At 45.6% G+C, this 25,857-nt stretch overlaps 1 protein-coding gene across 1 annotated transcript in view; it reads right to left on the bottom strand.

The window, feature by feature from the left end:
- Window positions 1-25,857, bottom strand: part of Laptm4b (lysosomal protein transmembrane 4 beta) — a 54,065-nt gene that overhangs the window by 2,082 nt on the left and 26,126 nt on the right. Inside the window, exons 2-6 of the mRNA XM_048457281.3 lie at window positions 24,355-24,466; window positions 17,773-17,846; window positions 16,813-16,935; window positions 13,000-13,098; window positions 10,399-10,494 (exon numbers count right to left, since the gene is read on the bottom strand). Of these exons, the coding sequence (XP_048313238.2) occupies window positions 10,399-10,494; window positions 13,000-13,098; window positions 16,813-16,935; window positions 17,773-17,846; window positions 24,355-24,466 (504 nt within the window). The remainder of the gene's footprint in view (window positions 1-10,398; window positions 10,495-12,999; window positions 13,099-16,812; window positions 16,936-17,772; window positions 17,847-24,354; window positions 24,467-25,857) is intronic.

The raw sequence follows: 25,857 nt of genomic DNA, 5'->3' as shown, positions 1-25,857 counted from the left end.
GCAGGGAGCAGCTCAGTTACTGTCAGCACAGCAAAGCTACGATGTGTAGGAGCGTCCTGCTCAGACTTCTCCAGGCTGGCCGCAGGAAGCAGCTATGTGCAGGGGAATCCCTGACACAGCCAAGTGTTGCCACCGCTCCTGCTTTCCCTCCTTCCTGCTCAGAGACACGAGGCAGGGCACACGAGACCCAGAACACCCTCCTTCCTACAGTGCATTTGACTGGCATGGCTCACGGGCAAGCAAGCGACAGACAACTGGCAAGGTCTAGCTCCAACCAGACTAACGGGCAGCACTACAGCGTAGCAAGGCTCCCAGCACCGTATCCCAGGAGCAGCCGTTCCTGTCAGGTTGGTGGTCTTCATTTCCACAGAGGCCAGTTAACGCTGTTCCTGGGTCCTAAATACTTCACAAACTAGGCAAAGGACAGAAGCACCTGAGATGCTGGGTCCAGACGATTACTCTCCAGCAAGGAGGTACCTGCAGGGCTCCCCACAAAGGAACCAGCCACTCTTCTACCTGGCAGACCTGCACGCTGAGTGCTGGAATGTTAAAGGCACTCACACCTGCCACACAAGCCAGTTAGACACCGTGCTGTATGTTGAGGAACATATGATTTGGGAGGCAGAGCAGGCAAACTAAAGAACGGGGGGGGGTGGAGGTGCCAGTGCAGACTGGACATCAAGGAAAGCCTCTCAGAGGGCAGAACGAAGTGGCCAGACAGTAGCGAGAACATGAAAAGGTGTGTACACTTGGAGTAGGGAGAAAGAAGGTGGGGAGATGCAGTTGAGAAGACACGCAAGGTGCTGTACATATGGCTGCGGCCTGAGACTCCAGCACACACATGTGCTTGCATCAACCAGGGTAGCCTACGGCTGGTGGAAGCCGTGAACGGCACTAGGGACATACTGTAGAACGGCAATGGTTCAGCATTCTCCTCCACAGTCTCCCTGAGGAATTAACTGGCCCGTAACCATCACTCGCTGTCTCCGGAGAAATCTTACACCGCGGGGCTGCTGGAGAAATGAAAGCAGCGAGCAAGCTAGCACATCCAACTCTGTTTCCTTCCTCTCTCACAAAAGGAAATGTTCAAGCCAAATTTCTCCAAAATGCTCACAGATTGAACGCAGCATTTTCTTTCCAGGGAGGCATAATTATGTTCTGTCAAAATAAAACTCTCACACTTCGGTATTCTCAATGTTCACTATCAAACCTGAATTGAAGTTTCACTGAAAATCGGCATTTCAACACTGATAATCTTTGCTCTGAAACGCTCTGTTGACTTCTGCTTGTCATGTTAAGTCAAGTGGCCTGGAGAATTTCCCCCTCTACTGAAGCTGGCAACACCGTTTCACTGTTCTGTGTCAGCTGTGAAATATTCTTGACGTGACATCTCTGGCCATCAGAATACTTCTGAAAGTTCTCTAGATGAACTAGTTTAAGTCCTCAAAGGCTCAGCATCATCTTACCCAAAGGATGCTGAGCCTGATACTGACTGGAAGGCAGGATGGTAGGGAAGGACCGCCACTCTTCCTACTATGGTCTGTTAACACTGAGGATGCTCCTTCTCTACAGCCAAGGCCGATGAAGTACTTAGACATCAAGAGAAATAACTCTAATAATTAGAGTTACACAAAATTTACCAACCAGAATGCCATAACATAAAGAAAATGTGATTATCTTGATTTTTTATCACTTGGCATTTAGCTAAATGATGTCTTTTAACTGTTCACAATGAACCATCAACAAAGGGCCAAGAACATAACCTACTTCAATGTAAACTTGCTGCTAGCAATCAGAAGCTAATGGGCGAGTGAGAACGTGCAAGCCGCGCAACTGTGGAGCACTTTATATGAAGTCCAACACAAATTCTACACAGTTGCAAAAACCCTCTTTCTCTCCATACACCCTCCACTGGGGACAGCTGGCTCAGCCAGTAAACTGCTTGTCTATGGTGGCAAGGCCGAGGAAGACACCCAATGCCACCTCTTGCCTGTACATGCACACAAGTGCACACGCAAACACAACACCATACAAACAATAAATAAAATCTGGAAAACAAAATTCACTTCATCAGTTAATAAATGGTAAAATGTCAGGAGAAAGAACTATAGCCGTGCTCCATGCAAGTGGGGATATATGCCAAGAAACAGACCATTAAACAGTTTCATTAGACGTGAATACCCTGTAGGGTATTTATATAACTAAGATGGCTACATAATCACCAAAGCAATTCAGTTATGGGGCCACCATGTAACATGTATGTTGTAGATAGAAACATTGTGCAGTACCTAGCTATTTACTGGTAAAACTAGAAAATGTTTAGGCACCAGGGTTAGGGCTGGAGTTGAACCATAATATTTGAATTTAGCCAGTAGAGGTTTATCTGTGATTCTGCAGTTGCAGGGCATTGTGTATAAGCTACACATGATCTCCGACAGTCTCAAAAAAGTATCACAAAATGTTAAAATATAGGCTGATTACCAACCAGACACAACCAAACTACCTCAGGGTCAATAGAGAGATTGGCCAGATTCTGATGGACACTGTCTTAACCGATACAGCTCCGTGCCAAATTTTGTGTTAATTTCTTTTCCTGGGTAGAATCACCAGATAAGTGGAGTATTTGTCTGAGTTTCTGCATGGGCAGTCTAGACACTAAGCAAAGCAACTCGAAAGGGGCACGCTTTCTGATGTTATTAGTTCTGAGGTCAACAGGTTTCCATGAGGAAGGAACCCCAAATCTCATTCTCACTTATTCCCATATCTCCTCGGCACAGCTACATAGCAAGCTGAAGACAGCTAAGGATACATGGGACCGCATCTCAAAGTCCCCCAAAGGAGTGTTACTGCCAATGCTCACCCGGCAGGTCATTTACCAACTGAGCTGTCTTCCCCAGCTCTTACTTCCCTTACACAGAAAAACTGAACCCTTTCGTTGAGTGTATTCACAACACAGAATTTATACTTCAAACCAAAACTGGTTCTAAAAGTTCCCACAGGTAAAATGCAAAGGCTGGAACTCAACAATGGCATGGCGACCTGAACTGAGAATAAAAGCGTTCCATGAGCTTACATATTGAGAAAAGAGGTGGACACGGTGAGCTAACACCACAATAATCCCGTGGGAGGCAGCTCAGCCACTTCCCTCCAGTGAGAATGTGCAACACCACCTACAGCCCTACAGCCTTCTAGGGCTCCAGCCCCACATGGGCTCGAGCTGCAGCCATAGTCTCGGGCAGGAAACAGAGAGCTGCCCTGCACCCCAAGTATCCACGTTATCTGTTCCCCGCTTTGCACTAATGGGAAGGGAGAAATAATTCCAGTAACAGCATCCCCCAGATCTCCAGTAGTTATTTTCTGTTATAGCCTAACCTGTGTCTACCAGCCTTGCTTCCTTGTGACCACAGCACACACCCCTTCCCGTACTGCACCTTGAAGTATCATAAAGCTTTCTTTTGCTATTATACTGCCTGTGACAATTTTAATGAAAATAAATGTATTTTGCCCTTGTAGATACACCCATATTCAACCAAACCATTCTCAGGTGATGAAGCAGTAATGCTTTTGTTGTTAAAAACCATGCTGCAACATAATGACGTATGAAAACGTCACAATGAAACTCGTTATTCTGAACATTCGTAAATAAATAAGCAGATTTTAGCAACAGAAAACAGACGTGGACGTCCTTCCACAGTGCTGGAAGGCTGGGTTAATCCATATAGAGAGGACTCAGTGCCTGGCAGATGAAGATGCCCCTCCGTGTCTGATGAAGCCACTCCAGGGCAAGGAGGTGTAACACACAGAAGAGCTCACGGCTGACCACACTTATGCACATGGCTGACCACACACATGCACGTGGCAGATCACACACATGCACATGGCTGTAACACGAAGGCCGGCTTGTTGGGGTTTCTGTCCCACCCAGTACCCCAACAGCCGGCAAGCAACAAAGAAAAATCACACACAGGACTCCATAAGGTTATAAACTGATTGGCCCTTAGCTCTGGCTACTTATTAGCTCTTATAACATATATTACCCCATTATCCTTATCTATTTTAGCCACATGGGCTCAGTACCTTTCTCAGTGTGACAGCTTACATGTTGCCTCTTCGGTGGTCTGTGCAGGAGTGGCTCAGGGCTTCCTGTGTCCCAGAATACTCCCAGTCTCTTTACTCCACTTCTACTTCCTGTCTGGCTTTCCCACCTATACTGCCTGCCTGGCCAATCAGCGTTTTATTAAAATATGATTGACAGAATACAGACAATTCTCCCACACCATTTCCCTCTTTTTTTTTTTTTTAAACAAAGAAAAATACCCATAGTCCATTTGTTGGGAAGGTGGGCGTAGTATTTCAGGCTACTTCCTGCTGGTTGGGGGCGTTGATGATCTTATGGGGACCTAAAGAAAATTTAAAGTTATAATCAAGTCCTGACTGGAGTATCCTGTGAGTCTTGATCATCTCAGGCAACAGTCTTGAATCTGTTCTGGATGTAGAACTCTGTCATCTGGGCCATCTCTTCCTACCGGTGATTGCTCAGGAGGTCTCCCTTGGCCAAAGATGATTTTTCTTAACTCTGAATAAATCCAAAGCCTCTCGTTTTCTGTGGAAACAAAAGCAAAATCTCTTCTCCAAAGTAACATACCTTTTGACTTCAGTTTTGAAGCCAAGGTATTTTCAAAATTCCTATCTTGGGTTAGTTCAGCAGTATTTATAAACAAAAGTCTTTCAGCAGCTGTTGCTCCTTCCTCAACATTCAAACAATTCAAAGAGAGCATAATAGCATACAGTATCAAGATTCTCTGTGTATTCTCCATCTTTATTTTAAACTCTATTTCTTTTATTTTTACTTTTACTTTTTGAGACAGGTTCTCTGTATATCTTTGTCCTGGAATAACACTGTAGACCAGGCTGTCCTTGAACTCACAGAGATCCACTGTCTCTGCCTCCCCAGTGCTAGGATTAAAGGTGTATGCTACCACACCTTGAACTCAGAGATGCTTCTGTCTCTGCCTCCCAGGCATTGGGATTAAAGGTGTGTACTACCACACCTTGAGGTCACAGAGGTCAATCCCTACCTCAGTCTCTTGAAGTCACAGAGGTCAATATGCCTCTACCTCCCAGGCATTGGGATTAAAGGTGTGTACCACCACACATAACCACTCTCTTTTTACTTTAAGAACTTTAACTTTTATCCTGCATTTATTTGTAACATACTATAAACCATTTAGAGGTTTTCTTCGTCGTTGAATCTCTCTTTAAGTATGTCTCTCCTTTTTTCTGACCACATGAGCCTAAAACCGTGACTTTGACGGCTAGATCCAATCCATTTCTTAGCTTTCCAGACTCATGGTAGAGGTACCACTGGAGCCATTTTTACTGCCACAACTCTATGGTGTTTCAAGGTCCCTGCCAGCAAGCAAGCTGGAGCACTCTGCTCACAGACCACACTCAGTCAGACTGCCTGCCTGAAAGAGTCAGAGATTGCCCTGGCAGGACAGTCCAGAAATCCGGCATTTTAAAACGGCGCAGCTTTTCTCCTGCTACGGCTGAAAACCGAAAAGCATGCGTTCAGCTTTACATCAACACCGTTTAAGTGTTTCGTGGCAGGACCTCTTAATGAGCTGCAAGGTTTTGCAGCTAAAGCTGAGTCAGGAAGCCTCTCTTAGATGAGAGCCTTGCTTGCCTCTAGCAAGCAAAGTAGACCCGAGAAATTGCTGCTACCAACAAAACATGCTTTACTCTATTCTTTCCCAAGCTTTCTCAAGCTTTCTGTGGATTCAGTTATCCACGTCTGGGCGCCATATGTAACACAAAGGCCGGCTTGTTGGGGTTTCTGTCCCACCCAGTACCCCAACAGCCGGCAAGCAACAAAGAAAAATCACACACAGGACTCCATAAGGTTATAAACTGATTGGTCCTTAGCTCTGGCTACTTATTAGCTCTTATAACATATATTACCCCATTATCCTTATCTATTTTAGCCACATGGGCTCAGTACCTTTCTCAGTGTGACAGCTTACATGTTGCCTCTTCGGTGGTCTGTGCAGGAGTGGCTCAGGGCTTCCTGTGTCCCAGAATACTCCCAGTCTCTTTACTCCACTTCTACTTCCTGTCTGGCTTTCCCACCTATACTGCCTGCCTGGCCAATCAGCGTTTTATTAAAATATGATTGACAGAATACAGACAATTCTCCCACACCACATGGCTGACCACACACATGCACGTGGCAGACCACACTTATGCACATAGCTGACCACACACATGCACATGGCTGACCACACACATGCACGTGGCAGAGGACTGGGTGCCAGGCCAGACGACTCTGAAGCTATTGTCCTACCTTTCCAGTAAGTGGTTTAAAGTTGCAGTCACATACAGGAGAGGGCCTCTAAGTACCCTGTCACTTCCTCCCATCACCACCAACTCTCATTTCCCTCCAAAGCTCTCCCTGCCTCTTCCCTGGAGCAGACCTGTCCCTCCCCCAACCTCCCAGCTGAGCCCTAGTTCAGCTCAGATACCAGGTCCACACCAACTTCTCACAATGGTCTTGGCCTTTTAAAGCCAAAAGGGGGAGGAGTGGGGGCGAGGACTAAGAGTTCACACAAACTACTTAGTTAAGAAAAGACCCACTTAAAATGCCACTGGAAATAAGACCTCCCTTTTCCATCATAGCATTTCACAGGCCAGAAGTCTCCAAACCAACAAATTATAAGACATGGCTCTAAACCTCGAAACCCAGCAAAGTTTTCACTCCTCGGGTCCCACACTGCAAGATTCTTGCTACTTTCCAGGCCCTCTGGGTCATTTAAACAGATGTTCTTAAATCTGGCTAAAATATATCTGAAACTTGCGAACTTATCCAGCCAATTAGTTATGACTTTTCTGCAGAAAAGGCTTGTTTACATTTTAGGCTGCTGACTGTTTAGTTCTTGGGGATGAACGCGCCATCATTCTGAAAGATCTTTCTGGTTGCCAATTTGATCGCCCTCTCCTCTCCTCTCCTCTCCTCTCCTCTCCTCTCCTCTCCTCTCCTCTCCTCCCCTCCCCTCCCCTCCCCTCCCCTCCCCTCCCCTCCCCTCCCCTCCCCTCCCCTCCCCTCCCCTCCCCTCCCCTCCTCTCTCTATGGTGAAGAAAAAAATGCACAAAACCTGGTCAGGAACCAGCCTCTAACCATGTCTAATTTATACTAAGTAAAGAAAACCCAACCCACTGAGACGGTGGGACTGATCTAATGGGAGCTCATCAAGGCCAGCTGGACTGGGAGTGATGGAGCATGTGATCAAACTGGACCCTCTGAATGTGGCTGGCAATGAAGGCTGACTGAGAAGCCAAGGACAGTGGCACTGGGTTTTGATTCTACTGCATGAATTGACTTTGTGGGAGCCTGGTTTGTTTGGATGCTCACCTTTATATACCTGGATGGAGGGGGGATGACCTTGAACTTCCCACGGGGCAGGGAACCCTGACTGCTCTTAGGACTAGAGAGGAAGGGGTAGGTGGGGAGGGGGAGGGAAAAGGGAGGTGGGGAGGAGGTGGAAATTTTAAATAAATAAATAAATACATACATAAAGAAAGAAAGAATAAAAGAAAGAAAGAAAGAAAAGAAAACCCAGACTAGTAAGTAGGTAGAGGAAAAGAAAAAGGGAAAGGGACGGGGGAGGGAGAGGAGAGTAAAACCAGAGGGAACCATGCCCAATTACTGAAAGTCTCGGGGACCGGGGGACCACCATAACGTCACTCTCACTGCTAAGCTCTTCAGGGCTTTCTGGTGGCCAAAGGTTGGCCTAACCAACCTTCAGGGTGTCAGAGACCCCTGCTGGGAAATGGCTACCAGGGAGATGGTCTGCCCTTCGCCTTTTAGCTGTATTTTAAAGCAGAATCAAGAGAAAGCCTCACACAGTGAAATACTTCTGAAGTAGGAGCTTGCATAAGGCGGTCTGAATCAGCACATGCACTGGCACAGGATAACCGACTCCGAGAAGTTTACATTTCTCCTTCAAATTATCAAAACCCTTCCTCTCATACCCAAGACTATAATGTTTTTATCTGAAATCAGAATTTCAGATATCGTTTTATCTTAAACATTAAATCTCATTGATTTAGAGGACGCCAGTCCCACAGGAATTGGGTTCCATACACTTGGCAAAATATATGGATGACCAGAGTTGTAAGATTATTATTGATACAAGGCTACACAAATTAAGTTTCTAAAAACTTCAATTTGCTAATGTTTAATGTGAAAATCATTTCTACAATTTACATACTTATCATTTTAATGTGTTTTTTCCCTCCAGTGAGAACATCTTCGTGGCATCAGGAAGAGAACGTGCTGTTACATAAATCTACCACATGGCCTCTCCAACACGGGGCTCTAAAGGGGAGGATGCATCTCCCTAAGGCACCAACAGCGCTGGGGCCAGGCAGCTGCAGTGACGCAAAGGGGCACCTTGGGATATTTTAAACTCTCAAGGGAAACAGACTGAGCAGGCGGCTGTCAAGCCGTGCATACAAGACAACTTAACGCACAGAAGAACTGGGTATTTACCCCCACGGCCTGAACGAATCACTCAGCCCTCAAGGCATTGTGTTGGGGACCCTCTGCCCTGGGTATTCCCAGCACGGTCTCGCTACAGAAGGAGGCAGGACTAAGCCTGCAGGATCTCCATTATCCAGAGCTCTTCTGTCCTCCCCGCCCCCAGCAGACAACAGCATGTACACCGCCTTAGAGAAGGAGACAACGTGTGTTTACTTTCTAACGAGAGCCCCAGTGTCTTCCCACAAAGGTCAACATGAATTTATTTAGCCTGGGAGAAGAGCCATCTGGCCCAATACTTAATACGAAGTGAAAGCCAGGCGGGACGTATTATTATGTCGATGTGGATGCCCAGTACTGACATGGGCAAAGGAGAAGCTTATATCCCTGTGTGCCATGAAAAACTGGATCACTCCAACCTTCTAGAAGGTCTCTGGGGCAGGCATTGGCACGTTTGGTTTTTAAATTATTAAGTCGAAATTAAAACCCCTAGTTCTTGTCAGAAAAAAGAAGTCTTTAAAATTACGGAATCTCGAAATCCACACATGAGCTCCAGCTATCATTTCCTGAGAGAAACGGCAGGCCACAGATCTGGCACAGGAAATACATAAGCCTATGTCGTATTGGGGAGCTCCTGATGAGGCTCCAGCTGGGCACGGTTGCTATGACCTGTGTGATGCGTTTGTGTCTAGGGAAGCCTGTGTTCTCCCTTTGTAAAGACACACGATAGGAACAGAACAGGAAGCTTCCTTTAGGATCATTTATACAGTTCATCAAAATACATGTGGTTTTCAGTGGAATCACCTCCGCTCTTCATACCTTCTGCTGTTTGAGTATTTTATATTTATGTGTGCTGGTGTTTGGCCGTATGCATGTCTGTGTACTGTGTACACGACTGGTGTCTGGCCGTATGCATGTCTGTGTACCGTGTACATGACTGGTGTTTGTGCAGAGGTAGGAGCCAGATCTGGACCTGGAGCTGCAGCGAGAGGGCTGTGAGGCATGTGGTGCTGGGAAAGGAACCTGGGCCCCCTGGGATGGCAGCCAGTGTTCTAACTGCTGCTCCATCTCGCCAGAGTTGTTTTGGTTGGTTGGTTGGTTGGTTTTTGTTACTGTTTTTCAGGTCCAATTATTACCTATTTCATTGTTTGGATGGGAAAGACTCACAACCTGTCAGTAACTTACTGATGGTTTCAATCTGATGTCACTACTGGGAGTGGATGGAAACTTTTGAAAGCGGGGCTTGCTTAGAGGGAAGGTAGTCACTGGGAGGACTCTCCATAGTGCTCTTAGAGGGAAGGCGGTCACTGGGAGGACTCTCCATAGTGCTCTTAGAGGGAAGGCGGTCACTGGGAGGACTCTCCATAGTGCTCTCAGATTCTTGGCTGCCCCGGACTGAGCAGCTGCTAGCACCACAGGGTCTGCTACCCTGATGTTCTTCCTATCCACCACAAGCCCATGGTAATGGAACAAGTTCAATCACATGACAGAATTATCTAAAGTATAACCAAAAGAACCCCTCTCCTCCTAAGCCATTTCCTTCAGGTATCTGTTACACTGATGACAACATACAATGTGGTGGACTAAGCAGATGATAAACAAGTCTTAGCCAGGTATGGTGGCACAAGCCTTTAATCCCAGCACTCGGGAGGCAGAGGCCAGAACTCTGTTGAGTTTGCGGTCAGCCTGATCTACAGAGTGAGTTCCAGGACAGCCAGGGCTACACAGTGAAACCCTGACTTGAAAAAACAAACAAAAACAACACACACGTCTCAACAAGAAGCTGCAAACACTAGCAGCATTAGGTACCATCACACAGTAGACAGCGGGGGAGGTCTCACCTTTGGTGACATCACACCTACCGTGGTGTCATTGCTGGTAACATAAACCAGGACGTCAGAGGAATTCCTGCTATTGATGTATCGGTAGCAGCTCCAAACACAGCTTATCAAGTAACCCTGCAAGTAATGATCACTGGATTTTGAATTTTCAAATGGCAGACAGCTTAAAACAATACAAAGAAACATCGTAAGGTTTTTATTTACATACACAGGCTAATGTTACTAAACCTAATGCATTTAAAATAGCAGAAGTTGGGTATAGAAGCTCTCTGGCAAGGGGCGTCCTGGCAAACACTGGTCAGATTTATTAAGCCACTTACCACTGTACTATTCATCCTCTGGCAAGATGTGAGTAAACCTGCTGTATAGCCCAGGCTAGCCTCACCCCCCCCCCCCGCAGCTTAGTACCTGACTTCTGGTTATTCTAGGCATATACTACTTGACTGTTTTTATTCTACAGGATTATCTCATTTTATTACACCATTTTCAAAATGAAGTATCTGCAGTACTTAAGGTTAACACCAGAAGAACAATGTGCCAGAAATGATGCAGGAGAGATGTTAGTTAGATCAGGGACGTTCTCTGTGCTCCTGCTCCAATCATCTTTAATTGGATTAGAACTCAATTATTTCAAAATGCCTCCCTAATTTTAAAATTCTTTGACTAAAAAAAGGGGGGGGGGCTGGAGAGATGGCTCAGAGGTTAAGAGCACCGATTGTTCTTCCAGAGGTCCTGAGTTCAATTCCCAGCAACCACATGGTGGCTCACAACAACCTGTAATAAAATCTGGTGCCAACTTCTGGCCTGCAGGGACACATGCAGGCAGAACATTGTATACATAATAAATAAATCTTTTTTTTTTAAAAAAAAAAAAAGGTTAAACAGAGAAGGAAAACAGAAATATCACACAATGTTACTAAAGATGTCAAAAAGTATAATGACCACCCCCCCCCCCAAATTTCAATCAAATTACTACAGGACCCAGCAATCCCACTCCAGGGACATGTATGTCCATAGGCCTGGAAACACATATCCATCCACGCTTTACGCATGAATGCCTGTCATGTGCAGGATGGACATGTGGCATGTCACACACCAGGGCACACTGCCACTACGCTGGTGAGTGTTGTCAGCCTGACATAGTAGGGTCAACTGAGAAGATACCTCCCGCAGACTGGGCTGGAGATAAGCCTGTGGGGCATTTTTCCTTCAGTAATGTCTGATGTGGGAAGGCGTGAACCCCTGTGCCAACCCTGAGTCTTGTGTTGTATGCGAATAGGGAGCTGAGCAGGCAATGGAGAGCCAGGGAGCCGTGTTCCTGCACAATCTCTGCTTCAGCTCCTGCCTTGGCTTCCCTCAACAGACAAGTGACCCAGGAATGCAAGGAAAGAAACACTTTCCTGCTCCAAGTCGCTTTTGGTCATGGTCACCGTAATAGAAAGCAACCTAGGAGCAAAAAGAGACATCCACAAAGACCAGCACACGGCGTGCCTGTGTTAATGTAAACTGTCTACAATAATCCATCTAAAGAGACAGAAAGAAAGTAACATAGTGGTTTTCCAAGGGTAACTATAAAGAACGGTGTAAGTGGTAAGTGTTCTAACTGCCTGGTGTGACGGCACACACCTTTAACCCTTGCACTTGGGGAGGCAGAGGCAGACCTCACCTACAGATGAAGTTGCAGGACAGCCAGGGCTACACAGAGAAGCCCTACGTTGGGGGCGGGGACGGGGATAACAAAACCTAACTAAATATACACAGTACGTGCAGCCGCCATGGTGCACACCCCTATAAGTGCACTAAAAGCAGACTTGCATCCCTTTTAATAACATCTACTTATTTATATATATAGAGAGAGGTGTGTACACGAATACCCGTACCTATGGACAAGTGCACACAACATTGTGTGCGTGACCAGAGGGCAACTTTTGGGAGCCAGTTCTCTGCATTCCACCCTGTGGGTTCCCGGAGCCGAACTCAGTTAAGTCCATCAGCCTTGCAGCAAGGACCCTCACCCACTAAGCCACCTCATCAGCCCACACACGTTAAATAGCTGAATTTTGTGACACGGATTGTAGCCCAATAAAAACTGTGTCTGTGTGATATGTATTCAAATATTTGTATTTAATTTTTGTGATTTTTTACTACAAAAAACATGCAGAACACCATAATGCATCTTAAGCATTATATTCTATATAATGTAATTCTATATAGTGGTTAACTTTAATTTGTTCCCCAATACATCTTTTTTAATTTTTATTTTATGTGTGTGGATGTTCTGCCTGTGTGTGTATCTGCCCACCATGTGCACGCCTGGGGCCACAGACATCAGAAGAGGGTGTCAGATCCTCTGTAACTAGAGTCACGGGAAGGTTGGGAGCCATCATGTGCTGTCAACAGAACTTGAGCCCTCTGGAAGAGCAGCGAGGACTCACAACCACCGAGCCTTGCCTCCTTGACTGGCCTGTGGGATAAGCCAATAGTATTTCTCTCTCACACAGACAACAGAATAAACTGAATTGTTAGGAAATCAAGAGGCAATGGACAGATTATTTTGTCTATTTCCTTCAAGTTCAGAAATACATTTAATATTTAGTCCATAAGGAGACTATTCATACTTACCTTAAATGTCAAAATAATGCCGATAAACAGAAGAATAATAAGAACCAAACACGTAGGATTCACGGACATTATATCGTCTCTGTAGGGAAAGTTGGGAGGCTGAAAGGAAAAGAGGCCTCATTAGCAAATCTCATTCACCTTTCTAAGGTCTATTTCACCAGCGGCAGCCCAGGGTGCTCACTTGAGAGCAGATATTGTTATTTAGGGCAGATATAAAATTCTCTCCCACCTCTACCCACCAGACAGCAGCAAACAGTGAGCTAGGGAAGTAATGTGTTCCTAACTCAGACACTCCAACAAAGAAAAGTCTGGAGAGGGGGGTGGGGAGGGAGGAAGCCACTGCACCTGGTAGGAATTCTGGGTGATAGCACCTAGGTTTTAAAGGAACCTTTTGCTTAACCCAAGGATTATTACTGAGTTGCTCTTCCTGAAGGAATTTCCAAGCCTTTGTACAACTTAGTCTTAAAATGGACCCGGCAAAAAAGAGGTCTCCTGTGGCTAAGAACTGCTTAGGTAATGGAATGGTTCCTTCAAACAACTCTTAGATAAGAGGTTTTGATATGCCGGTATTAGTTAGCTAAAGGTGGCTTTTGTGTAACAATAAAAGAGGCTTTTGCACAACAGGAGAGGCAGAGACAGGAGAATCCCTGTGAGTTTTGAGGCCATCCTGGTCTACTTAAGTTCCAGGACAGGCAAGGCTACACAGAGAAACCCTGTATCAGAAAACAACAGCAAACAAACAAAAAATAAAAGGAAGAAAGAGACAGAGAGAGGCAGGGAGGGAGAGGAGGGAGGGAGGGAAGGAGGGAGGAGAGGAGAGGAGGGAGGGAAGAAAGGAGGGAGAGAGGGAGGAAGGGAGGGAGGGAGGGAGAGAGGGAGGAAGAGAGGGAGGGAGAGAGGGAGGAAGAGAGGGAGGGAAGGAGGGAGGGAGGGAGGGATGGAAGGAAGGAAGGAAGAAAGAAAGAAAGTTGCCACGAGGCAGTCAGTTTATCTGAAGGGGCTCCCTGCTGCTGTGTACATTCTGCAGGGACTCTCCTCAGCTGACCCACAGGACACAGAACCAAAGTCAGAGGAGGGGCCCTCTCAGTGCACCTGGAGTCCACCATCAGTGCGTGGTACTTGGTACACTCCTGGTGCGACTGGGTAGTGTTTTCCTGATGCTCTTCAAGTTCAATATTCTAAAGGGTGTGCGCAGAACAAGGAGGAGAACCTAGTTAAACAAGCATCTTTGCTAACAGCACATCTTCCTAAACAGTAGATTCTCTTACCTGCTTTGTTTTGTAAACAATGACAATGAATTTCTAGGTCAAAAAAAAAATCAAAGCTCACATCTATAAAGACATATGCATGTATATTAACTGTGTTTTACAGGACTCTGCAGCATTCTTAGATAAAAAAAATGCCTTTCTAACTCACTGTATTCCAATTTATCTGCTGTAGCTGTCAGGGGAAATGTCAATATTCCCTTTCATTGGTGACAATGTATGCGATCTGGATTTTGATTTTGTGGAGACATGTTCTCACTAGGTAGCCCAAGCTGACTGTGGACTTCTCCTTTTCCCTCAGCTGGGATTATAGGCAACCATGGCCAACTCAGAATGACCATTAAGTAGTATGGAACCTTTTTTCTTTTTTTTGGAGGGGTAATGGGAAGTTGAGACCCAGGCTGGTCTCAAAATCACTACGTAGATAAAGATGACCTTGAACCCCTGGCACCTCACCTGGCTTTCTGAAATATTTCACTTTATTAATTGCTTGTCATTACAAATAAGAGTGAAATCTCTCTCTCTCTCTCTCTCTCTCTCTCTCTCTCTCTCTCTCTCTCTGTTTTTCAAGATAGGATTTTTCTGTGTAGCCTTGGCTGTCCTCTTGCTCTGAAGACCAGGCTGGCCTCAAACTCACAGCGATCCACCTTAAGGGGATTAAAGGTGTGCCACCACCACCTGACTTTTTGTTTTCTTTTTTTCCACAGGATTATCATTCCACTCAGCTCCAGAAATATGGTGGCTGTACCACATAGTGGCTCCGAAGTGAACGAAGAGCAATAGACAAGATGTCACCGAATGTCCTCTGTGCCCTGCATGTTGGGCTCTACAGGACTGGCAGCATCTGCAGCCCAGGGAACGTGACACACAATACCCAGGGCTGCTGTCAGCCCACCCGGTCCAGCCCACATGTGGTGAGCTCATTTCCAGCGCGATCCCAGGAGCCCAGCAGATGATTACCAGAGTTACCGCCAATCCCCAGGCAGAGGCCAGTTTCCCACCTGCCCACCACAAATCAGCTCCTCAGAAGTGTTCCACGTCACAAGAGGCGACTCTCAAAACTACGCGTGGAACTGTGGAACTTCTTAGACACCGCAATACATCAAAGCACAGTCCCGATCCATAATAAAAATTACGACAGTGCAGACACTTCTAAGGAAGAAAACGTTGAGGCCTTCTGTGCCGGAAGGGACAGGTCGGAGCACGACTGTCATAAGAGGGCAGACTTCTCTGCTCTCGACTCTCCCTCCCTGTCTGCTAGCCTCCCAATGTCCCATCACATCTCACAGTTTCGCCTCTCATTCTAGAAGAAGGCTACTCCTTACTGGAGTTCCGAGACGACCACAAAGGTTCCGTGACATGAGTGCATGGGCAGTCTGTAATCCTAGGGAGCAGGGAGCAGGCACCTGAGCAACTCAGCAAGACTCTATCTCAAATGGAAAATTTAAGTAGGGGATATAATAGTAAGGGGCTTATCTAGCATGTGGGAGGCCCTGGCTTTAATCCCTAGCACCAAATAAATAAATAAATAAATAAAGTAAAATTATATATGGAGAGAACCTTTAAGAATAAATATCTTAGCCTTTAATCCCAGCACACAGAAGGCAAAGGCAGGCAGATCTCTGAGTTTAAGGCCAGCCTAGTCTATATAGTTGATGAGTTTCAGAACAGCTATGGCTATACAGAGGAACCCTGTCTCAAAAAAGAAAAAAAAATTCAATTGTGAGGGGCTGGAGAGATGACTCAGAGGTTAAGGGTACTGGCTGCTCTTCCAAAGGACCCAGGTTCAATTCCCAGCACCCACAAAAAAAAAATCTAGGGTATATTTCAGTTTCATTGAGAAACTCTGTCTCAAAAACCAACACCCCCCAAAAAAAAATACAGTTTAAAGAAATTTCATTTTCAAACACATTTCACGATTTAAAAACTAACAGTTAAAAAGCATAGGACCCAGAATTACTCCATCTGATGCTGTAAGAAGCTCCTGTGCACCCAGCCACCAACATCGACTCACACGTTCATAAAGAACTTAACAGGAATCTAGTCCTCAAACGACAGGCACTTGGGTATGAAAACAGTCTATGGGAAGTAAATCTGACAACTACTCCCCATGCCAAATGAGGCAAAATGCCACCCACTGCTAATACCTGAGCAAACCATATCAGAGACTCTCGGTAGGCACATGAACGCTGCCTCCCTCAAGATCTTAATTCCTGCAGGTTCCGGGAAGTTATGACAGCTACAACGTCCCTAAAGTGCCCTAATAATCATAACTCCCACCCTTCAGAAAACACTCAGCAATCTGACCAGTCACTCACGTGCAAATTTAAAGTCTACTTTAATGACATATGTCCTGATAATAACGTATGTCCCAATAATGACGTATGTCCCGATAATAACATATGTCCCGATAATGATGTATGTCCCCATAATGACGTATGTCCCCATAACAACGTATGTCCCCATAATGACGTATGTCCCGAGAAGGCTCTGTCCTTTACTCAGCAAGGCCCCTCAGGGCAAGAGCCAGTGGAGAAGGGTCACCTACCAACTGTCGTATGTACTCCTGAATGGAGTTCGGGTAGACAAGCACGGTGATCGCAACCAAGGTGTTCAGAGCAAAGTCGAAGATCTGGTAACAGAAGAATGGGATGATCCAGGCAGCGTGTTGCTAAACACGAGAAAACAGATGTTAATGTGTTGAATACAACAAGACTTAAGTTCACCAATCCAAAGGGACCTGGAACTGGCGGTCATCAAGCCGGGTCATGCCAAGCTGGGGCACTCAGACAAAACAGTGAGTGTTCACGATGATACTGGTTTACCAGTTTTCCTGGTACCCTGAGGTATTAGAGGTTTCTGAAGATTCTTTCAGAAAACTATGAATAACCACATACTGCAAGTAGGCAATCCCACAGATCACCCTAACACAGCAGTTTTCAACCTGTGGGTCAAGACCCTTTGGGGGTCAAATGAACCTTTCATCGGGGTCACCTAAGACCAGAAAGCACAGACATTTATATTATGATTCATTTATATTATGATTTATATTATGAATCATTTATATTATGATTAAAGTGGCAAAATTACAGTTATAAACTAGTAGAGAAAATAATGTTATGATTGGCGTCACCACAGCATGGGAAACTGTATTAAAGGATTACACCGGGGGAAGGACCTGAAGAGAGGCCGGCACCTCACTGCAGCGTTGAACAGAGGCCGGGCAGCGTTAGGAAGGCTTAGACACCCCCCCACCCCCCTATTCCCCCACCCCCACACTGGGGGAAGGACCTGAAGAGAAGCCTGGCACCTCACTGCAGCGTTAGGAAGGCTGAGAACCCCTGCACCAGGAAGGACCTGAAGAGAGGCCTGGCACCTCACTGCAGCATTAGGAAGGCTGAGAACCCCCGCACCGGGAAGGACCTGGAGAGAGGCCTGGCACCTCACTGCAGCGTTAGGAAGGCTGAGAACCCCCGCACCGGGAAGGACCTGAACCGCGTCCACTTACCTTGTATGCTCCATACGTGGCCATCGCACATATCAGGATCATGAGCAGAGAGATGGCGATAGCGATGCACATATCTGCAAAAGGTCAAAGGGGGGAGGGTGGACACAATTAGACCCGCTACTGAAGACAATGAATTCCTCTTCAAAGTTGTTTTGTTTACAAACCAACTACAGGTAAAAGCTTTATGCTGCCTTGACCACCAGAGCTAACAAGTGCCCAGATGGTCCCCCTAAACCCTACCATTGCACATGGACAGAGAGAGGCCTTCTAGTCCACTGGCTACAGAGACACTCATTAATTCGGTCACCCTGTATCACATAGGTATCTATCTGTATTTTATATACTCAGGCGCTTTTTGTAACATGGCTACCAGAAAACGACACGCTCATATATTTACTGCACAACACTGATCTGGAATCATGCTGAAGGTACAAGCTGGCCACTTCTTTATCCAGGAAGCCTGTATCTTTAGCGCATGATGCAGCCAAGCCGCTAAGTCCTAATGCCGAGAGCAGTGAACTTTCTGCACTTGACGGTTTTCAACTGCTTTGTTCTTTCCGGCTGAGGTAGATGCTGTTCTTACTGAGCAGACTATAAAAGGAGGGCTTGGGGTCGCAGGACATTCTGAGAGCATGTGCACTGAAAGACTGGCCCGTGACTAATTCTGCCACAGTGGCGAATCTTGTTGGCCAACCTGACTGCATCGAGAAGGGCCTGGATTCGTCAAGCACATTTCTGTGGTGTCCATGGCAGGGTTTCTGGAATGCTAAATAAGAGGGAAGGCCCCCACATACGCTGAGCTCCCAGTGCAAAACACAGGACAAAGGCCCCAGAGCATGCAATCGGTCCCCACTGCTTCTGAGCTGCCCAGTGTCACCCCTACCCTGCCCTGATGAACTAAATGCCCTGAACTGTAGAGGAGGGGGAGAAGGAAGGGGAAGGGAAGGAAATATATTAAATATTCTGTATATTTAATAAAAAATAATTTGGGGTAGGGCACAGTGGCACATGCTTTAATCCCAGCACTGGGGAGACAAAGACAGGCAGATCTGTGTGAGTTTGAGGTCAGCCTGTGTTACAAAGAGAGTTCAAGAACAGGCAGGGCTGTTATACAGAGAAACTCTGTCTTGAAACCCCACGTGCCAAAATAACAATAATAAGATATTTATTTATTTTTATTTATGTGCACTGATATTTTGCGAGGGTGTCAGATCCCCTGGAGGTAGAGTTACCGGTAGTTGCAAGCTGCCATGTGGATGATGGGAATTGAACCCAGGACCTCTGGAAGAACCGCCAGTGCTCTTAACCACTGAGCCATCTCTCCAGCCCCAAAAAGATAAGTTTAGAAAAACCAGCCCATTGTAGGATATTCTTTGACTATTTCAAAGATCTTTAGAATGATAAATAAATATACATACAAGGCAAGTAAACTGAAAAGTTTCATTCAGAAAATGAGAATATATGCTATAGAAATCTTAATAAGAACAGTCTGTTCAGCCAGGCGGTGGTGGCACATGCCTTTAATCCCAGAACTCGGGAGACTGAGGCAGGAGGATCTCTGTGAGTTCGAGGCCAGCCTGGTCTACAAGAGCTAGTTCCAGGAAAGGCTCCAAAGCTACAGAAAAACCTTGTCTCGAAAAACAAAACAAACAAACAAACAAACAAACAAAAAGAACAGTGTGTCCTACGGGAGAGGGCACACTCCAGAACTGACTGCGTAATTTATATCTTTACCAAAGAGCATTAAAACCTAAAGAAATTTAAACGGTACAAATAAAAGCCAAGAAACGAAGTACACACCAACACTCACATACAAAGTGAGATAGGGGAGGTTTGGAAATCCTACTTCGGTAAGTACTTCTACCAACTACTCCACACAAACTGGCTACATCCCTAGCACATGAAGGCGCTTCCATGGACCCCAACTGTAAATTGGAGCACAGAGCAGGTAAGATGAAAAGGGGCTATCTACCACCTGCGGGTAACCAGCACACCCGCCAACCCTCAGAAATAACACAGCAGAGACAGTAGAGTTACTGTGAGGGAGGAAAAGTGCGGTCCCTCCTAGGACTCCCAGGCCAGCTCAGCAGTGGAGCGCCTGGGGTACAGGAGGCCCTGGGTTCCATCCCTAGCACAACAACAGCTCTGGCCAATGCCAGGACTACTCTCTGCACAGTAGCTCCCCCCACCCCAACATCAGAGCACATCGTTATAGAATTGTTTCCTAGATTACATTCCGGCTTTTATTATGCAGTTCTAGTTTGAAAAGGATCCTAAGAACAGCGACACCACAGATTTGAGAGGCATAATGGGAAAAGTATCCTGAATGCAAGTAGTCACTGAGGCAGAAGAGGCAAAGAAAAGCTACCAGAAACGCCTGTGTTCAAATAATCTACATCTAGCTCCGTTCCCACCACCTCGTGGACTGTTTACTCCTCAGAAGGCTTGCAGAAGAGCTTGCTACCTAGGTTCAAGTCCCCATGTCTTGTCTCATCAGACTCCGTTTGCATCTAGGTCCTCTCTAACTGCTGGCCCCACAGCACACAAAAGCCAACTGTATAAATCATCACAACATGCACGAAACCGTTTTCATTTGAGCTCTCACAGTATGAAGATCCTCAGGACACAATGCAAACCCCTCAAACCTCACGGTGAAGACTAAAGACCCAGGCTCACTTTCTGTTTCGGGGGCTGCATTGAGGGTGAGAGGCCAGGGAAGAACAAGCAGCAGGATACCAATTTCTTCATCCAAACAGAAGAGTCTTAATACTCTGGACTTGTTGATTGTTGATAGCATCTCATTGAAATGTAAAATTCACCCCAAGGAGGGATTTTGTAATTTGCTAACTTCCAGTTTTATGCGTAAACCCAACATTTACTTATTGAATACTAGTGGGTTTAACCTAGTTTATGATAAGCTACGAAGACTACCAGGATGCTATCTTTGCTTTGAATTCAATAATTAGCTATTATGAATGGGAAAAGAGGGAGGAATTCTGGGAACAAATGGTGGGCAACCCAGACAGAGGAGGGGATTGCTAGAAAATTAACATGTGTAAGCAAAAGGCTTTAATATATTCATACAGCTACATGACCACCTCCATGAGGGTCAAAATACTTCCATCTTTACAAAACCATTGATCAATCTTCAATAACCATTAACAGTCATTCCCCACTCCACTCCCCTCAGCATCTACTGATCCACTTTCCATTTCTTTGGACCTGCTGATGCTCCTATTTCACACATGCGAACTACAGAATATGTGGGCAGGAGCCCAGCTCAATTGTATTTTTGAAACAATATCTTACTATATACTCTTAGTTGGCCTAGTCACACCCCTCCTGCCTCAGCCTCCCCAGGTGCTGGGATTACAGGCCTGCATACCATGCCCAGCTTCAAATTCCCTTTAGAATTAAAGTGTTTCACATCCTCTGAGTGATTATCTTATAAGCGGCTGAGGGACCAGTGGGCTGAGAGAAACTGGTCTGGTGGGACTGGGTGAGACAGAGAAAACTCTCCATTTACAATTATTAGATACATAAGATGCCACTCCCCATATATGTTTGTAAATGTATACATGTGTGTATATATATGCACACACACAGATTCTTTTTAAAAAGTTTTGTTTTATGTTTATCTGTGTTTTGCCTGCATGTATACATGTGTATCATGTGTGTGCAGGGCCCACAGACACCAGAAGAGGGCATTAAATCCTCTGGAACTGGAGTTACATAGCCGGTTATAAACTACCATGTGTATGTTGGGAACCAAATCCAGATCTTCTGTAAAAGCAACAAACGCTTCAACCCTAGACAATTTCTTCAATACCAAAACAACTCCACTGACTTACAGAATTAGACAACTGACTGAACCGAATCTCAAGAACTATTTAAATACTTAAATATTTATTAATATTTAATAAATATTAATTTATTTATTTAATATTTATTTAATAAATATTATTCCTGGTTTAAATACTTAAAAGGCTTGCCTGGTACAATGACTTCTGACCTACAAAGTTAGTGTCTCACCCCACCGACCCTGTGTAGTGCTGAGGACCAGAGCCAGAGTCTCATGTACACCCATTGGGCAAACAGTCCACCCGTGGACTTTGTTCTCAGCGCTGGATTTGGGGACAAGTCTCATTAAGTAGTTGCCCAGGCAGGCTCCAACCTTGCAATCCTCCTGCCCCAGTCTTTTCTGAATAGCTATGATTACAGACCTGAAACGCTAGGCTTAGCTTACTGACCAGCTTATGTAAAAAAGGAGATCAAACATATCTAAAATACGCATTAAGAGTAATCAAGTTTTTTTAAAGATTCAGGTGAATACCTGCTCTCCTGTTCCTTCTTAGACACATGATATTAAATTATTCATCATTCATCCATTTATTTATTTGGTGCACCCCCTCCACCCCCACCCCTGCCCCCGCCACTCTTATTTTGGAGACAGGGTTTCTCTGTGTAGCCCTGGTTGTCGCAGAACTCACTCTACAGACCTGGCTGGCCTCAAACCCACAGATCTGCCTACTTCTACCTCCCAAGAGCTGGAATTAAAGATGTGTATCACCACTGTCAGGCTTAAAACATTCTTTGTTTTGTTTTGTTTTTGTTTTTTGTTTCTCGAGACAGGGTTTCTCTGTAGCTTTGGCCCTGTCCTGGAACTCACTCTAGTAGACCAGGCTGGCCTTGAACTCAGAGATCCGCCTGCCTCTGCCTCCTGCATGCTGGGATTAAGGGCGCATGCCATCACCAACCGGCATTTAAAATTATTCTTACTAGTAATCATACACTATTCATTCAGTCTTCTCAAATGTGTGGTATGGAATGGGTGGGAAACCTCAGACACACTGGAACACTCAGGACTTTACAAAATAATTATTATTCAGCCGTAGGTACCAGCAAGCCTCTCCTGTCTGACAGTGTTTGCCCAGCCCAGCCCCTGACAAGGGGAAGGCACACAGAGTCGTCACCCATTGAGAGAACCACAGTGCTACTGTTAGGATTCAGGCACTATGCTGGCCTGCCCTGTCATCTGGCAGATGCACCCAGGCAATGTCCTGGCCAGCCCAGGGTTTCTTTAGGAGACAAGCCCCGCCTACTCCCGCTCTCTTCCTTTCTGCCACATCTCTGAGGAGGCTACTCACTGTATCTCTCTCTCTCTGTGTCTGTTTCTCTCTCTCTCTCTCTCTCTCTCTCTCTCTCTCTCCCTCCCTCCCTCCCAGTCTTCTCTTCCCTTTACCATTCTCTCAATAAACTCTGCACTCAAGCTCCCTCTGCAGGGCGTGTTTGTCTCCCGCCTGAGGCCCTCACCCACCAGGGTCCCACTTGTGGTAGACAGATATACATGCAAGCAAAACAACCACACACACACAAAAACAACTTTTTAAAAACCCACAACACTCTCCACTCTTTCAAATCCTTGTAGTTTCTCAAAACTAAATCCTCACAGCTTGAGTCTCCCTTCCCAGCTCACTTTGCCTTCCAGATATGCTTTTTAAAACCCTTATCAAGTTCTACAAAACTGATAATAAATCAATTTGTCCAACCTCCTGCTTTGGAGCCACACATAGCACTGCCTGTCGCTCAGCTAAGACATAGCAGGACTGAGCAGACAAGGTCTGTGCTACAGGTGTCCCTGGGCTGGCCTCACGCCTGACTCCATTGCTGGGGAAAGGCTCCAATGTTACCAACTAACCAGCAACAACCACCTCCTGGGAAGAAGGCCACTCCTGGAGCTATCAGAATATCCAGCGATGTATCTCCTTCTTCCCTGCAATTTACTCACCCTCCTCTGCAAGAAGCCCAAGTCTAGACAAAGCTTGGTGTGGCTGTATACATCTATACTCCCGGCATCCGGAGACAGAAGGGTCAGGAGGAGCTCAAGGTTAGTTTTTTTTTTTTTAAATATTTATTTATTTATTATGTATACAATATTCTGTCTGTGTGTGTGCCTGCAGGCCAGAAGAGGGCACCAGACCCCATTACAGATGGTTGAGAGCCACCATGTGGTTGCTGGGAATTGAACTCAGGACCTTTGGAAAAGCAGGCAATGCTCCCAACCTCTGAGCCATCTCTCCAGCCTCCTCAAGGTTAGCTTTTGCTAAATATGAAGTTTCAAGTCAGCCTGAACCACATGAAATCCTGCCTCAAAAAGTCAGTAAGGAAGTAATAGTTTTTAAAATGTATAAATTCTAACTTGGCGTAGTAGCAAATGCTTCATCTTAGCACTTGGGAGCAGAGGCAGGAAGATCAGGATTTCAAGGTCATCCTTGGGACGTAGTGAATTTAAGACAAACCTGAACTGTACATAATACATGAGACTCCTTCACAGAGATGAAGGAAAAGGATACTCACGTGAAAAACTAAAGATCTGATAGTCATTAAGAACAGAGCCAGAGAAGGGGCAGCACGTAAGTATGTGCTGATTTGATTTGTAATAATGGAAAGAAAATAAAGTTAAAATAGCAGCCCAAATAGGCCCTTGAATCAATATTTGTAATTTAACAGAAAAGACAGACAGCCAGACTCCTTGTCCCAAGAAATCCCAAAATATCACCGGCTGTCATCTGACGTACTTACTGGCATCATCCATGAACTCAAATTCCCCTCTGAGTTCAGAGCTCGAAAAGTGATACTGATCAGGATCTGCCAGGGCGCTCAGCAGGATCAGCAGGACCACGGCATTGATGATCTGCAGGAAGAAGAACAGGGGTAAGACACCCAGGTCAGAGGGTCAGACTACCCATGGGAGCTGCAGGAAGAAGAACAGGTAAGACACCCAGGCCAGAGGGTCAGACTACGCAGTACCCATGGTGCTTCATGTCTTCAGCTGAACGAGAGTGCAAAGGTCCCCAGGTGGAGGACACCCACCAACTCGGAGGCAACTAAGCTGAACGGAGGCTCGGTGGGTTAAGACCTCAAGAGTCCACTTAAAAAGTGCAATGGAGGTGGGGTGGGATGGCTCAGTGGGGAGAGGCTCATATCAATATGAGCTCAATCCCCAAAACCCACATAAAAGAACAACCAACTCTTGAAACTTGGACTTTGACCACCATTATGTGCACACCTACACACACACACACACACACACACACACACAAATGCAATTGGGGAGGATGCAGTGGAGGATGGGATGGTCAGGTTCCTGGAACTTACTGGCCAGCCAATCTAGCCAATCAAGTGAAGGGTCTTATCTCAAAAAATGAAGGTGGAGAATAATCAAGGAAAGACACTCAAATATTAACTTCTAACCTCCACACGTGTACCCAGGGAAATGGTACAAGACCACCAACACCCCCGTCCCAGTTTCTCCCTAAGGACAGTGCCTTTAAAATCACTGGGATGTAAACCCAACCCATCCACATGGAAATGATTTTCATTGACGCTTCCCACCTCTCTACTCACCCTTTTCCTGTGTGTATCCTAAAAATCAGCACCACACATTGTGACTGAAGGAATGTCAAGCCCTACAAACCCTCTCAAGTTAATTAGAGCAATGCAGAACGACCCCCATTGTACAGAGGAGAAAGCTGAGGCTTGAAGGTTAAAAACACTGCTCAAATCAGAAAGTTAGACTGTAGAGGGGATTTGTCAGGAACTTAATCCCAAACACAGCTTCATGTCTTCTTGCTAACATTTGTGACTTCATACCCCTGGGTTCACCATCTCCCTCATCCCCTACACCCCACACCCAAGTTAGGAAACATGAGTGTACTCTGTTCTAGTCGTCTCAAAATGGAGAGAAAAAGGCTTTTCCTAGCATTAACTAAAGCACATCCTACTGTGTGGACGTAGCTATCACAGAAGAGATTCAGAGTCGGTGGGTAAACACATACTACAGAAATTTTTAATGTGACAATCTTGAGATTATTTTAGGATTGTTGTACGACTTTGATTTTTTTTTGTTCCTTCTTCTATTTTCCACATTGTCAGATATGGTTTGATGAGAATAGCAATTCCTGAACACATTACACATACATGATTAAACAGATACAACTATCAGGAGGTTAATGGCTTGGTGGGTTGAAAAAGGGTCTCACATAGCCCTGGTTGGCATTGAATTTACTGCCCCCACCCCTCTAG

The sequence above is a fragment of the Myodes glareolus genome, chromosome 19 (genome assembly GCF_982192425.1).
Source record: "Myodes glareolus chromosome 19, mMyoGla1.1, whole genome shotgun sequence".
Taxonomy (NCBI): Eukaryota; Metazoa; Chordata; class Mammalia; order Rodentia; family Cricetidae; genus Myodes; species Myodes glareolus.
The sequence above is the reverse complement of the archived record's forward strand: the minus strand, read 5'-3'. Positions and strand labels throughout refer to the sequence as shown.